The following is a 15,836-nucleotide window of genomic DNA, read 5'->3' as shown; positions in this document are numbered from 1 at the left end:
TTTCACGTGAAAGCACTCAGCCAAATCGGAGGAAACTCATTCGGTGTAATCGTGCAAACGATAGCGTAGTGACGTTCGGTGATCTCTAGAGAAGATTGAATTTATTCCGAATACGGGATAGATATTTCGATCCTATGGACGTTATATATCACTACTAGTTTTGTTCGAGATAGCTGGTGCCGCTAGGAAATAATCGTGAAAAAAGTGCAATTTCACTGTGCTAAACCGACGACGAAATAATAAATTGAAGGTAATGGATGGCTTGTGGATTCCCGGTGTGAGGATCCACCGAGTGAAATAATTCTTTTCTCTGCATTCTTTTGTGCCCAAAAGAATGGTTACGGAAGCTGATAGCGCATCGACAGCTAGCCCGGCCACAGCTAACTCAGCGGGGGCGCCTGCGATGGATACCCGTGAGGGAATTTGTCCGGTGTGCAACGAGACGGCGAAAAAACGATGCTCCGGCTGTTGCGCAGTTTACTACTGCAGCACAGAACATCAAAAGCAGCATTGGAAAAATCATAAAAATGTTTGCCATCCATTCAAGGTATGCTTTGCGGTCACGGGAGGTAAAACTTACGATTATGTTCTTCGTCTTCGGAGATAAGAAAATACTGCCGTTTAGACTTTTCGTGACTTGACCCGAGGCACACAGTCTGTGGGATGTGATGTTCTCAACATCAAAAGCTAGAACTTTTTCGAACGTGAGTGTTTGAAGATGCAACTATTTGTTAATATTAGATTGTTCAGAACTTGTTTCAGGATATCTTTCTGTTGCGAACATAGTTTGGTGAAAAGTGGAATGAATATTGCTCAAATTCATACCACTGAAAATTCATTGCAATTATGAAGAACATCATTATACACATTTATTGGTTTATCTTGATTATGGTCGGTGTTAAGTCAGAGGGAACCAAGTAGCAAAATTGAAAATTTCGAGTTATTGATGACATTAGGTTAGGCATTTTGTTAGCCACATACCACGTTTACCAGATTTGGAAAATCACGCGTACAGCACGAATAACGTATCGAAATTGTTTGAATGCTAAACGAAAATCCTTTATAACCCACCAAACTCCGAGCTCGTTTTTCTCGAAATCATTAAAATGTCACATGGTCCGGTCTGACTTAACACCGACCATAAGACAGTCTGATTATACGGGCACAATATTTGGCAGGATTCACAAAACATGCATTTATTTCAATTATGCTTTTCATCAATTTATTTTATTTTATTGCCATCTAACAGATTTGCAGTGACGAACGTCATGGGCGATATTTGGTCGCTACGAAGGATATCAAAGCTAACGAGGTCGTACTGAAAGAAGTACCGCTAGTTCATGGACCAGCCCAAATCACTAGGCCTGTTTGTGTGGGATGTCTTATGGTGAGTTCTTTTCAACTTATCAATTGAATAATCGGTTTGTTTTAGAATATATATAAGATTTGAAATAGCACACTCTAGTGGCCCTATTTATTGATAGCTCAAGCGAAAGTACAACCATTATAGTCAAGCAGTTAAGCTATTGCTTTGTAAGAGTACAGAGAGTTCACGCAGTTTCAATATTGATTTTTTACTGAGAAGAAGAGGCTGTGTTCTCCAGGTTCATCGACAAGGTTGGATCAGCAAACTGACCGCACCTCCACTTCAACTTCACTCGCTGCGAACAATATTTTTGGGAGACTGTCATCCGACATTCTTAGAGTATACAGAGTATACATATACATGCCATCGAAGGAAATTGACAAAGACTTTCCTTTTCAGTAACTTTCCAGTAACGTTGCTCTCCCGACACCAGTAAGATTTACTTAGCTTAGGCTTACTAGTGCGCGTACACTTACAAAAGTGAGCAGTTCCTAAAGTGGTTACACCAAATATCTGGATTGAATAATCGATTAATGAATAAAGAGATATTTTTATTTGGTTTTGATTCGATCGACCGTTCTCATTCATGCTTGTGTAAATCATAAAAATGGATTGGTTGCTTTTTGTGCGATTTCTCTTTGTGTGACTGTTTAGGTGCGATATTATTATTTGTGCGATTAGTTTGTGTGATTTAAGACCCGATGTCATAATAAAATCGCACAAACGAGGAATCACGCGGAAAGGGACCGCACAAATACAGGTTTGCCTGTATGCACAAAAAACTTGATATATTGTAAACTATATATGATTTCTCATTCGATTTTTCCCAAATATTTTACGCTCGAACAGTAACATGAGGTCGAAAATTTTCATAATTGAATATGTTATTTCTCTCTCACAATAGATGAGCCAGAAGCGCTAATCCCGAATGCCCTCGATCCCTGATCTAGGCCTCGGGGAACATTGAGGGTGGGCTCTTAAGACCTCTTTTCGCTGAGGCTAGCTCGAGTTTGGAACACGGAGGTTCAAGGTCGGCTTACTACACATCCGTGCACAAATCAAGGATTCAGTTACAGTTACTACAGCTAGATAGACTAACTCCACGAAGATTTATGTTAGAATGCCTACAATGGATGTCAGTCGGCCAGCGTATTAAATACTGCACGCTTACGTCAATATTCAAAATTTCAAAATTTTCTAAAATTTCGAAAAAAAAAATTTCAAAATTTTCTAAAACCGACAGATTTGCATCAGATATCGAATCATTACAGAAGAAAGCGACACGGTTAGTTAGAACATATTACCCTGAGTTAATGACTACACATAGAGCTTCACAGTCGAAACAATTCGAAACAAATATATACGAAGTACTTGAAGAAGTCATACATGAAATTAAGGCCTTGAATGAAACCGAGGGGAATGTTGAATCGGAAAGTGAATCGGTAGAAAATGCGACATGTAACAAATGGCGTCCAACTTAAAATAATGCAAATCAAGGTTTCAGTGAGCAATTAATGCCAACAGTAATTGCTAAATTAAAGGCACAGCGAAAATTGGTATCATCGCTAAGCCAGGAGTCGATGTAGAAACTCGCAGCGCAGATCAGCTAGCGACAAACGAAGCCGCGGGATCCTCCGTTCGACTCTTGCCGGCCGAACCCAGTAACTTCGCAAACACTCACGCATAATTTGTAAGTTAAAAAAAAATTGAAAAAGGAATATTCTAGTGTGAATCCTTGATTTGTGCACGGATGTGTGTCAACCTTGAACCTCCGTGTTTCAAACTCGCCCACCTCAATGGTCCCCGAGGCTTAGACCAGGGATCGAGGGCATTTGGGATTAGCGCTTCTGGCTCATCTATTGTGAGAGAGAAGTAACATATTCAATTATGAAAATGTTCGACCTCATATTGCTGTTCGAGCGTAAAACTATTTGGGTAAAATCGAATGAGAAATTCTGGTTCACCCACCTTATAACCCAGCCCTTGTCATTTCCGATTACCATTTGTGTCGATCGATGCAGAACGATTTGAGTAAACTACGCTTTACTTTAGACTTTTGAAACTACAAATAGTACCCTGAAATAAGTCCTCGCATGACAGTCGCTGCCATCCTCCTAGTATTGATATCATTTTTCGCTGTACAATTGCCCATGTTACCGCAACACGGAAGACACTAGGGCTGCGGTAACATGCAGTGATGTATCAATAATAGATGTTATCTTCAATTTGAAGTATTGCTAGTATTACTTACTTTTATATCTATGATACAACCGCAAGGTTGACGTGGGACTACCTTAGCTTAGTAATCATTTGATTGTATTGATTAAATTGAATTGAATTCTGTTTAATCATGTTTTTCAACTAGAGAATGTTTATTCGTATCGTTTCAAGGTGTTTTCCTCGCGTTTTATATATGGGCTGATGAATTATTATCAAAAAAGTGTTTATCCGCGTTCACGTTCACGGAAACTCTAAACCTACCTTCAGCTACTAGCAACGTATAAATGGACCTTTTTAGTATTACTTTTCTCGTTGCTTTGAAATTTGAGTAATGCATGAAATCTTACATCTGATTACTTCAACATGTTTACATTCGAAAAAGGTTTTGCTAATTTGTTTGATATAACGGATTATTGCACCTAGTTTTGTGTTGCACACAACATTCATGGGAACGATTTTGAAAGGAAGAATGCATAATACATGATTTACCTTCGCATCCGCTAGCTAAACATATCTCTTTTGTTTGTTGAATTGCTCATTTGTTTTATTATTTGCACTGTTGATGTCTCAGGCGAAAAAAATGCTGGATAAATTTACCGCCTAATGGCACATATTATAACATACATCAAAATATACAATTCCATGCAGTTGTTTACTTCTGACGATGGCGTACAAAATTGTACGAGTTCGCACTGTCACGCTTTCGGTCAGGATCATATTCAATGTAGCTAAAGCCGGAGTCGTTTTTACATCGTGTTAGTGAAAATGAAAACGGAATATATTTTGAGAATCCCAAGTGCAAAAAAAATCTCGGTTCGGTCTAGGTTCACATCGTTCGACAGAAGGGTATGGTTGAAATGAAACGATTTATACTAACGTCACCAACCAACATTCATTCGATTCGAACCGTTTGCTGCGACCCGATTACCAAAATAGGTAACGCATGATGATTTTTCTTTGTGATAATGCTCAATCAAATAAAACAAAATCGGCCGGCGGAAATTTCAAACCAGGCTTGTCTTCAAAAAACATGGAAATTCTCGTGTAACATCGTTGCCGGTGGTGAAATGTAGTACTTTCAATCTGATTTGGAAATCGTGTAGGAAAAAACATATTTTTATTAATTTATTTTTAAAAATATACAATTCCTTTTTTACTACGGTGTCTGTGTTTGGAGAGAACCGAAAAGATTGTGCTTAAACTTATGTTCACCTAGACGTCAAACAACTCGTCGTTTTTTTTTTTTTATAAATTCGTTTATTTTTACAGGCTCAGTTACATAAGTTTAAAGGAGCCGAAATCTTAAATATATTTTTAAAACTATATATATGAACAATTTTCTTAAATCTATGGTTAGTAATGTGGGAAACCGATTACTCGTGGTGGACTCGAGATTAAAAGGGTGACATTTTCTCAGGAAAAGGATGGGGTATAAGGAAATTATTACAATGTTGATAATCACACACACCTAATTCTTAAATATATTCGTACATCAGTTGTGAATTTACATTTCATTCTTCTGTTTATAGCAAGCGGACCAATTACTCACAAAGGAAGAAATGGAGGGTATAAGGATATAAGGATAATCACACACGAACATCGATAGATTTAAGGAAAACATATATTTGGGACATGTAATCAAGGTCTAACCGAGCCAACACATCTCTCACCGGCACATTGGGCTGCCTTCCTCTAGCCCGAAGGGAGTTCTCTAAATTCGATCTGGCAACAAGATACACCTCACACGACCAAACAACGTGTTCGATGTCGTGGTAACCTCGGCCACAAACGCAGATATTGCTGCCGGCCAGATTGAAACGAAAGAGTAGCGCATCTAACGAACAGTGATTGGACATGAGTCGGGAGAAGGTGCGAATAAAGTCCCGACTCAAGTCCAGACTTTTGAACCATGGTTTGAGGCTAACCTTAGGGATAATCGAGTGAAGCCACCGGCCCAATTCATCTTCGTTCCATTTGCGTTGCCAGTTAGCGATGGTATTTTTACGGACTAAAGAGTAAAATTCATTGAAGGCGATTTGACGCTGATAAATATCGCCTTCAATCGCACCTACCTTTGCTAATGAGTCAGCCCTCTCATTACCCGGAATTGAGCAATGAGAAGGGACCCACACAAAGGTAATGACATAACAGCGTCTGGATAAAGCACTCAAAATTTTTCGTATTCTCTCAAGGAAGTACGGCGAGTGCTTTTCCGGCCTCACTGAACGGATAGCTTCGACAGAGCTAAGACTATCCGTTACAATGTAATAGTGTTCAACAGGTCGTGAGGCGACGCTGTCCAGCGCCCAATGAATTGCTGCCAATTCAGCAATATACACTGAGCAAGGATTCTGAAGACTGTGTGAGGTGCTAAAAAATTCGTTGAACACTCCAAATCCTGTGGACTCATTTATAGTGGACCCATCAGTAAAGTACATATTATCACAATTGATACCCCTATATTTTTCATCGAAGATCGTTGGAGCGATCCTCGATCGTTGGTAATCTGAATATCCATGGATATCTTGCTTCATGGACAGATCAAAATGCACAGAGGAATTGATGTAGTCAGGGAAACAAACACGGTTGAGAATATACGAAGAAGAATCAACCTGCATGGAGATGAATTCATGATATGAACTCATGAATCCGGAGTGAAAATTTAGCTCGATCAGCCGCTCAAAATTTCCGATCACCAATAGGTTCATGACCTAACTCGTCGTTGATTGGCACAAGAATAAGAGAAATCCATTCGCCGCAAATTGAGTTATTGACGTTTCAATCATTCCTTCTAAACGTGACATTTTTCGTAACTGTTATTTCACCAGAAAAACGTAGTTGTACCTAAAAAAATGATTGAAATTGAAAAAATTACAGGTGGGTTGTTTCCGAAAAACGATCGCTCAGTTGACGTAGGATTACCTTAGGCTATTTGTTGTATATAAAAAAATCGATATATTTTGCGCCCACAAATATCGTAGCAATCAACATCGCTGTCATAACTTCAACTAATTATGGCAATCTAGTACCTGTAGACAACGTTGTCAAAATAAAACTCTGCGATGACTTACACTACCCTTCGTCTAGAATAAAACTAAACACTAAAAAAAGTTCAAAGTTTTTGAAACGAGAGAGTGACGTTGGACTGCAAGGTTTTGAACGTTATTATCTCTTTTCCGGTTGAACGACGTGGTATGATAATCATTTCATTCGAAAGACAAAATGTCCACGAGTTATATAATTGTTAATTATTGACCCGAAAACTAGTTTCAATAGCTTTAAAATTGCTTAGAAAACAGGTTATTGAAACCGTATATAAACTCGCATACGCTCTGGAAATCCATTCAGTTGATGTGGCGATGTGAAATGAGGACGCTCGCACTCAGACGCCTAATCTACCGGTGGTAAGACACTACGAAAGCAACTCGGAAAAGCGCACCGGTTAGTAGTATCAAACTTGGTTAGTAACTATAAATCGCAATAATTCAACATGCAAAAAAATTTATGGCTGTGGTATGATATTGAATGTAATGCAAAGTGTCTAGATTAAAAAGCGTCCGGATTCAAATACATTACTGTATACTTACTTCGATATTATTCGTTTCTCTCTCAGGTTGAACTACGAATATAATCGAAGGGGTCGGGTTTACGTTCCACTCTGTCTGGGTATAAAACATGACGCTTCCTTTGCTTTTGTCATTATTTTTTCGCGTACAGCCACGAAAACAGCTCGGAAAAGTGCGCCAGCCACAGAAGCCAAATCGCTACCGACCGGGAACCGTCGCTTTGGGTGAAATTCGTCGCTATCAGAAGTCGACCGAATTGCTGATCCGAAAGATACCTTTGCATCGTTTGGTTCGTGGAATTGCCCAGGACTTCAAAATCGACATGCGCTTCCCAAGTTCCGCCGTTAAGGCACTGCAGGAGGCAAGCGAGGCATATTTAGTCGGCCTATTCGAAGATACCAATTTGTGTGCTATCCACGTAAAACGCGTCACATCATGCCCAAGGACATCCAGCTGGCCCGTCGTTTCTGAGGAGGGCGTGCTGTTACTTTAGCATATAATCAACGGCCCTTTTCAGGGACACCAAATTTGATGGATTAGAGTTCAGAAAAGTTTCTGCAGGCTGAACTGATAGGAGCATTTAGCGAAAATCGTGGTGTCGATGATAATTTCACTATTGACTATGGATTTGATAGTCAAGAATACGCTATGATATAGTGTAGTGGATATTATCGAAGTGTATATTATATGACATATCGAAGAAATCACATTTATGAAAGCAGCGTTAAAAATTATTTATTCTCGAATGCTGCAATCGATCGTCGTTATTGGGAAGTTGGAATTGTTGGGAAGGGAGTCTTCTTTTTGCTGTTTAATTCCGAGGAGGAATCTATTTCTTCTCAAGTCTTAATAGTCCTGATCCGGATCAACGATGATTCCAATTGTCGGGGCTTGGGGAGTGGGTAGTACTTGTGCTGGGTATTTCCGAGGAGGACTCAATTCCCCCTTTGAGCGTTAATAATTCTTTTCCGGCTAAACGAAGTGGTAAGAAAATCACATTATTCGAAAGATGAAATGTCTTAAATTCATATGCTTGTTACTTATTTATTGCTAAGTCAATGTTAGTCCTACGTCTACCTTGCGGTTTTATCAAAGATATAACCCACTTCTAGTTTTTTTTTAATATGGGGTGTTTCCGTGTTTATCAATTTGATTCTAATTATTTAGGCTTTGAATTCGAAAAAATCTAGTACTAGTTATTGTATCTTGTAATTTTACCTTTCGAATTAATTTTATCAGTCGGTGGTCAGATTTGACAAAAAATCGTCATATATTTCATTTAAATTTTTCCTTCTTCATTTGGGTAAATGTAACATCCTGGTTAATGGAACTCAGTCGAATGTCCTTAGGGTAATGTTAATGTAAACGTTATATAAATACTCCATTAGTCTTAGTTTTTCGTGTAATATACGTAATTTTTAACCAAACTTGTTAGTTGCGCTAATTTATCAAGTCCTTATCTGTCTTCATCAGGGCCTGGTAGAGAAGCAATTCCTGGAGTGCGAACGGTGCGGATGGCCGGTGTGCAAACGTGAATGCCAGAACCATCCCGATCACCAGGCAGAATGTAAATTTACCATCGCTAGAGGCAGCAAGGTTAGTATGTTGGCCAATCTGGAAGCTGGTCTGTTTGTTATCTCTGCCATGATTGTCCTCAGGTAGCATATTATTTACAAACCATCAACAGCCATCGCCGCTAGTCAGGGTCGCAATGCAAATTTGCAACTGAGCCAATATTGGAATTGATTAAAATCATACCATGCAAACAATGCAAATTTGACTGCGTCTGACGAAACCATGAAACGTTACGGCAGTTGGTGGGGTTGGTGGGGAGTGTGGTGTGGTGTGAGCACGCGATTGTAGGTGGACGGCGTACTTCATAACAACATTACTTCCACTTGTGTAAACTTTCAGATGTCGCTGCAACATTTCTACGTTCCACATCCGGTGTATCAGTGTTTGATTCCGCTCCGTTGCCTTCTGTTAGCTGAGAGGAATCCTGCCAAATGGCAAGCATTAATTAAACTTGAATCTCACGAAGAGCATCGGCGTGGTTCCGAGCAGTGGCGCAACGATCGAGAAGGAGTCGCGAAGCTCATTCCACGGTAGGTTATGTCATGATGTCTAGAATCCAAGGGTACAGGTGTGGGGCCAATGCATTGTTTGGATAGTTTCCCAAGCATGAACCGTACTTTGGAGTGGGTTCGAAAATCAAACTAGCAATTGAGTATTGATTATATATTCACATTTTCTTTTTTCATACTTCATCTTTACTTCCGCTTCCGTTCCTGTTTTTGTCGTTTAATATGGATGCGTAAACATTGTGCCTTCCTGAATAACATTACCTCCGCTCCAATAACTGGTACACACCTTCTACTTCGGGGCGGAAAGTTTCTTCAAGTGCGAAAACAAATGGAGTGAAGATGAAATATTGAAAATAGTTGGCATACTGCAAGTGAATGCCCACGAGATTCCCCTGACCGAGCCTTCTTCCGTGGCTGTCTACAATAATGCCTCTTTGATAGAGCACTCCTGTCACCCGAACCTGTCGAAAAGTTTTACAGTGAAAAAGGAAATCGTTTTCTGGGCTCCTCATCCGATTAAAAAGGGTGAGCGATTGAGCATCTGCTACTCGGATGTCCTCTGGGGCACTGTGAACAGAATGGAGCACTTGCTGCAAACAAAGTTGTTCCGGTGTGGCTGCGATCGCTGTGTTGACCCGACTGAATTTGGTACCTACTTCAGTGCGATGAGATGTTCGGGTTTCAAGAAGGACGCCAACTGTATCGGGCTGTTGCTACCTGAAAATGTGAAAAACTGGAACGGTGATTGGATTTGTAATAAGTGTCGGGGAACGGTCGAAGCGAAAGATATCTCAAACATTGAGTCTCGGGCCAGCGTTGATCAACAAGCCATGCAAAAAGACAACGAACAACACTGCAACCTGTACATCACACATTATTCTCGTTGGTTGGCTCCAAACCATCATTTTATCGTGGCTGTTAAACTTTCGCTCTCGCAGATTATCGGCGGGGGACATCCAGAGGCAATAAAAACTATATCGGATGACAATCTCATGAACAAAATTAAAATCTGTCAGGAACTGATCCATTTGTTTGAGAAAATTTGTCCTGGTAAGCATTTAGATATAGACTCATTGATTACAAACTCACACATTTCTGTTTGAATTTTCAGCCGAAGCACGTGTTATTGGAGCAACCCGATTTGAGCTGCATGCCGCCCTGGCAGAGTTTGGTCGACGTGGAGTGGTTTCCAAAAATCCGGCCGTTAGAAGTGCTCTTGAAGATTCGCTTTTCAATGCAGAAGAATGCGTACGGATGTTACAGCATGAGCCCGATGAGTTACCGGAGCATAAAATCTGCGAACAGGCTAGGATTAATGTGAGCTCGTTAAAGACGTTGCTCGGTTTGCAACAGGAGTGATCCATATTAGTTGTCCGGGTTGTTTTTCGGATATTTTTTTATGTAGGCATGTTTGTTTTGTATTGATCTCACCATGGTTTGTTGATTGCAAGAGAAAAATACACTTGGCTCGAATCAAATTTTGATACTCATTTTACTTAAATCCGAGATCCCCGTGTGAATTTGTTCGATCACATAAAACATTTCAAATATATCGACGAAATACGTATGAAGGTTTTCGCCAATTATTCAGAGAAATGAATAGAAATGTTGAAAAAAAAACTGTACTGAAAGTACTAAAATCGCTTTTCACTGCAGTGCACTGGTTGTCTAAAGGTAATGTACTCATCCGCGTTTTGGATCCGAAGGACGAGATCAAAACATTTTTGGATGAAGGACTACATCTAACCATTTAATATAGGAGCCCATTTCAATGTTTCGTATGGAAAAATGTATAGATTTTGAACGTTAATATTTATCTAACTAATAGACGGATTATGATTCCAAATGGACAAACCAATAGGCAATATCCCTAGCATTTTTTTTTGTCCAAGATATATACTTAATAGAAATAGTAGAACAAGTAAATAACGTAACGAATAAAATAGGTAGGTTTTTCTGATTTTACTCGCCGCTCACATTCTCCAGAGATCTTTCGAAAAAAAAAAATTAATGAAACTTCTCGCAAATGGATTTTTTACGGTACAAGATTCGTCGTTTTAAATGCGATAAATATATTGATTGTTCACACTTCAATCAAACGAACTGTACTATGTTTTGAAGCGAAAGTACACGTCATTTAAATTCAACATTACTTTATGTTAACATTACGACATTCGCCACATATTATGAATCTGTTGAGTCATACTTGAACACCTAATGTATATGCAATACAAGAGATTATGGTTAATGGTATAATTATATAACATTTACACGAAGTATAATCACCTGAATTATATTAGCCGTTTTAGCGCTCTTGTTATATGCCCAAACTGCGGAGAGCACATTTGAACATAGGATTTCGTATTTCGGGAACAGATTGGGGGTACAAATTAAAAAAATCTACATTCTATACTATAGTATCTATAGCTTATCAATATTCATCCATTTTTCGGTAGATTTAAGAAATGGCACTCGAAAAATGAAAGTTATTGTTTTAAATATACCCAAACTCATCCGCATTTTTGGCTCACAAAATTTGCTCCGCACTCAAGCCGTTATACAGGATATGGAAGGGCCTGGCCGGGTAAGGGAGTAAAAAGTACCCCAAACCAAATCACCAACTGTATGGCAAAAACAGGGCGGATTCGATAATATGCAGTCTCCGATTTCTTTTCACTATATATAATCGAATCCTGTATATAATCGAATCCTGTATATAATCGAATCAAAAACAATTTTTTTTCTTCGTTTTTTATGCATATATTTTTCGTTCATTGGAAATAAATGAAGAATTTAATTTTTGATTCATCCCCTCAAAGTCAGAAACTACCTTTCACATGAAAATTTTTTTTTTCCAGAATCTCTCCGGAGGTGATAGATGATCATATTTCATGAAAAAAAATCTTTCTACGCATATGTTTGAATAACAACAACGGCAGAGTTATAGAACTTTTTTTACGGACTCTGTTGCCTCAAACTGGCTCTACACTAAAAAGTAGGCAGCGTAAGCCAATTCTGTTGTTTTCATTTGAAAGATAAGAAAATTTAGTACAGGATATAGTAGTGGAACATCCAAATTAGTTGATTTAAATAACCTTTTGGAAGTGAAAATTTCGAAGTTAGTAATTTTTAATATGTAATAATTAATTTTATCCCAAAAATTCATATTGAACTTGAGTGTTTTTATCAACCAAATTAAAGGTTTCAAACTACTCTACAATTTGTTCTTTGACACCCAACTTCTATCTTTCTTAATTTGGCTGCAATATCGATATGAACATTTCCTGGTGAAAATTCAAGCAAAATCTTAAAAAAATCACGATTTTACCCTACTGTACATATAATAGCCAATTAAATTCCACCTTAACGTTCAAAGGTTACATTTTTTCTAAAAACAAGTCATTTTTCAAATCTTTTATCAAATCAAAAATCTTTCAAATCTTATCAAAAATTGAAGTACTAAAAAAATATTGAAATTTTGAATTTTTTTCGGATTTAGAGATTCAGTACATATATGTGATTTTTTTCATTGTTGCGCGGCACAAAACAAATTTTTTTTTATATGTCCAACGGGCATGGTGCCCCCGAACCAAATCACCAGCTGTATGGAAAATATTGTATAGGGTACTAAATATGAAATTTTGGTAGTAGACCCTTTAATTGTGTTTCTTATATGGTACAACATAGGATCTATGGTGAAAAATGCACCAATTCGTTTTTTTACGCCATTCTCAATAACTTCGAGACGAAATTAAGAAAAAAAATAATATTGAAAGTACATCAATATCAATGAATATTTTCAAGCAATTTTCTCATCAAAAAATCAAATACTAATTTTTTTTTTAATTTTAAAATAAATTTATTTTTTTTTATTATGAGATTCAGTACTACTCTAGTTTGTATTAATTTTTTTTCCTACGTCTATTTTAGGTATATGTGTTTTTTTTTCAGAATTTTCAGAGTGTTTTTCGTGGTACAAAAAATTATATATTTTCAGGCATTTTGAAATTTTGAAAAAAAATTCTTTTAAACCCAATTTGCTGTAATGCGTTCGCATTTGTTGTTTTTTCCACATGTAACGTATTTTTTTTTCTTGAATTTTCAAAAGGATTGCGCGAAAAAAAGATTTTTGTTTGGCCTTTGGTCATTTTTAATTCATTTTGACTGTACAAAGATTTTTTTTCTCGTATCTTAAAATATATGGGACTAGCTGACCCGGCAAACTTCGTCCCGCTAAAAATTTGTTTTTTGTTATTTATACCTTCAAACATTCACGTTTTCTTACTAAGCGCAAGTTCATGAGTACAATCGCAGAACTGTTCGTTGATTGATCTTCTAATCGACCCCGTTGAATTTATCTTTTACTAAACAATTCCTAGTACTTCTACCAAAACTCATCATTATAATATCAGATTATTTTCAGACACAATTCTCGTTCAAGATTTTTCAACCACTTACAAATAACATGTTTTTCCGTTACATGGAATAAATGTTTGATACAGAAAATATGATAGAACAAAGACAGACCCCTCCCCTCTTCTCCCCTTAGAGAGGGGGGAGGAGTATCTATTCACCATAGAAACGTTTTGTGCCCCATAAAATCTTCACATGTCAAATTTGGCTCCATTTGCTTGATTAGTTTCCGAGTTATGCAGAAATTTGTGTTTCATTTGAATGGCAGACCACCTCCCCTTAGAGAGGGGGGTGGAGTATCTAACCACCGTGAAAACATTTATTGCGTTCCAAAACCTCCATATACCTAATTTGGTTTCGTTTGCTCGATTAATTCTCGAGTAATGCAGAAATTTGGATTTCATCTGTATGGCAGCTCCCCCTAAGAGAGGGGGGAGGTGTATTTGTAGCGCCCTTATTTAATTTATAAGTCCCGCTTATGTCGAACCGGCCCCACTTTAGTTTTGTTTATTCGTCAAATTTCCAGGGGCAAGTTCAACATAGCGGTTTTGATTGTACAACAGAGGTCGCGCAGAGTCAGCACCACGGAAACGTGTGCGAACGATTCTAGCGCGACCGGAAAAATTTTATGTTAGTAAATAAGAAATTGTGATTGTTCAACATAGCGGTTTGGTTATACAACAGGGGTTCGCGCAGAGTCAGCACCACGGAAACGTGTGCGAACGATTCTAGCGCGACCCGAAAAATTAAGTTAGTAAATAAGAATATGTAATTGTAAACATAAGATGAAATAAAAAGTACTGAGCCAGTCGGGCCAGGGGGAGTATGCTCAGTATGCTGGATAATATTATACCGCGTTTGTCTTCTTAATGACAGGTGACAAAACTAGTGCTACATATTTAAACACCATAGAATCATTTATTGCACTCTAAAACCTCCACATGCCTCATTTGGCTTCGTTTACTTGATTAATTCTCGAGTAATGCAGAAATTTGTGTTTCATTTGTATGGCTGCTCCCCCCTAAGAGAGGGGGAAGAGGGTCTAACAACCGTTAAAAGTTTTGTTGCACCCTAAAACCGCCACATGCTAAATTTGGTTTCGTTTGCTTGATTAATTTTCGAGTGATGCAGAAATTTGTGTTCCATTTGTATGGCAGCCCCCCCTTAGAGGGGGAGGGGTCTCAAACTATCATGAAAATTTTCCCCTGCCCCAAAACCCCTACATACCAATTTCATGTCGATCGGTTCAGTATATTCCGAGTCCATAAGAATCAGACAGACAGACAGACAGAAATCCATTTATATGTATATGTATATTATATGTATATATGTGTATATATATATGTATATATATATATATATATATAGATTATATTTACATTGGATTTATATGGTTTACCTAATTCATAGCAGTCAGCTGTACGATAGAGCTCTGTGAGAATAAATAAAATCCTTGTGAAAAGATCATTCGGATTAATGAGAAGAAGACTTAAAAAAATCTAAATTATTATATTTTTTTTATTTCAATCTTATAATTGAAAACCATGAATACAATAAAATAATCGATTTCAAGAAAATAAAAATAACAATGCAGACGATGAAAAAAATTATTTTCGTGTCTCGCAATGCTCTTGAAAATTCAGGAAAAAAGACACATACAAACGCATTTAAATAAAAACTACAGCAGAAGTCTCTCTCAAAGTTATATTTTTTCCTAAATTTCGAAATGCCAGAAAATATATAAAAATTTCTTGTATCGTTTACTTGATTTTTTTGTATTATTAGATTTTTTGATGAAAAATTGTTTTTATAGATGCACCTTAGTAAGATTACTTTCAGCATTTTTTCTTATTTTTGTCTCAAAGCTATTGAGAATGGCGTGAAAAAAAAACGAATAGGTGCATTTTTCACCATAGAACCTATGCTGTACCATATAAGGACTCAAATAAAAGGGTCTACTACCAAAATTTCATATTTAGTACCCTATACAATATTTTCCATACTGCTGGTGATTTGGTTTGGGGGCACTTTTTACTCTCTTACCCAGCCAGACCCATTTGGAAGTATAAAAAAAATATTTTTTTGTGCCGCGCAACACTGAAAAAAACTGGAAAAAACACACATATCTATAAAAGCCACATTTCAATATGAATTAGAGTAGTACTGAATCTCAAAATCCAAAAAAAA

The 15,836-nt window shown here is 37.6% G+C and overlaps 1 protein-coding gene across 2 annotated transcripts; it reads left to right on the top strand.

Annotated features, from left to right (window-relative positions):
* Nucleotides 1-10,704, top strand: LOC129768150 (SET domain-containing protein SmydA-8). Of its 2 annotated transcripts, XM_055769602.1 has the most exons (7): nucleotides 1-250; nucleotides 334-547; nucleotides 1,250-1,387; nucleotides 8,626-8,748; nucleotides 9,067-9,257; nucleotides 9,544-10,286; nucleotides 10,348-10,704. In XM_055769602.1, exons 2-7 carry the CDS (start codon nucleotides 335-337, stop codon nucleotides 10,593-10,595), a joined length of 1,656 nt encoding a protein of 551 aa, XP_055625577.1. In that variant the 5' UTR covers nucleotides 1-250; nucleotide 334; the 3' UTR covers nucleotides 10,596-10,704. The 2 variants fall into 2 exon arrangements, with proteins under 2 accessions (XP_055625577.1, XP_055625578.1); XM_055769603.1 differs by lacking the exons at nucleotides 1-250; nucleotides 334-547 and adding an exon at nucleotides 572-704.
* The last annotated feature ends 5,132 nt before the right edge of the window (nucleotides 10,705-15,836 follow it).

Source organism: Toxorhynchites rutilus, chromosome 2, assembly GCF_029784135.1.
Source record: "Toxorhynchites rutilus septentrionalis strain SRP chromosome 2, ASM2978413v1, whole genome shotgun sequence".
NCBI lineage: Eukaryota > Metazoa > Arthropoda > Insecta > Diptera > Culicidae > Toxorhynchites > Toxorhynchites rutilus.
This window is presented reverse-complemented; position numbering and strand designations above follow the sequence as displayed.

Excerpts from the sequence above, each read along its gene's own strand:
- LOC129768150 (XM_055769602.1), top strand. The coding sequence starts at position 335 with ATGGTTACGGAAGCTGATAGCGCATCGACAGCTAGCCCGGCCACAGCT. Across the intron at positions 548-1,249 it reads ATGTTTGCCATCCATTCAAG|ATTTGCAGTGACGAACGTCA; the intron begins GTATGCTTTGCG and ends GCCATCTAACAG. Across the intron at positions 9,258-9,543 it reads GTCGCGAAGCTCATTCCACG|TTTCTTCAAGTGCGAAAACA; the intron begins GTAGGTTATGTC and ends CGGGGCGGAAAG.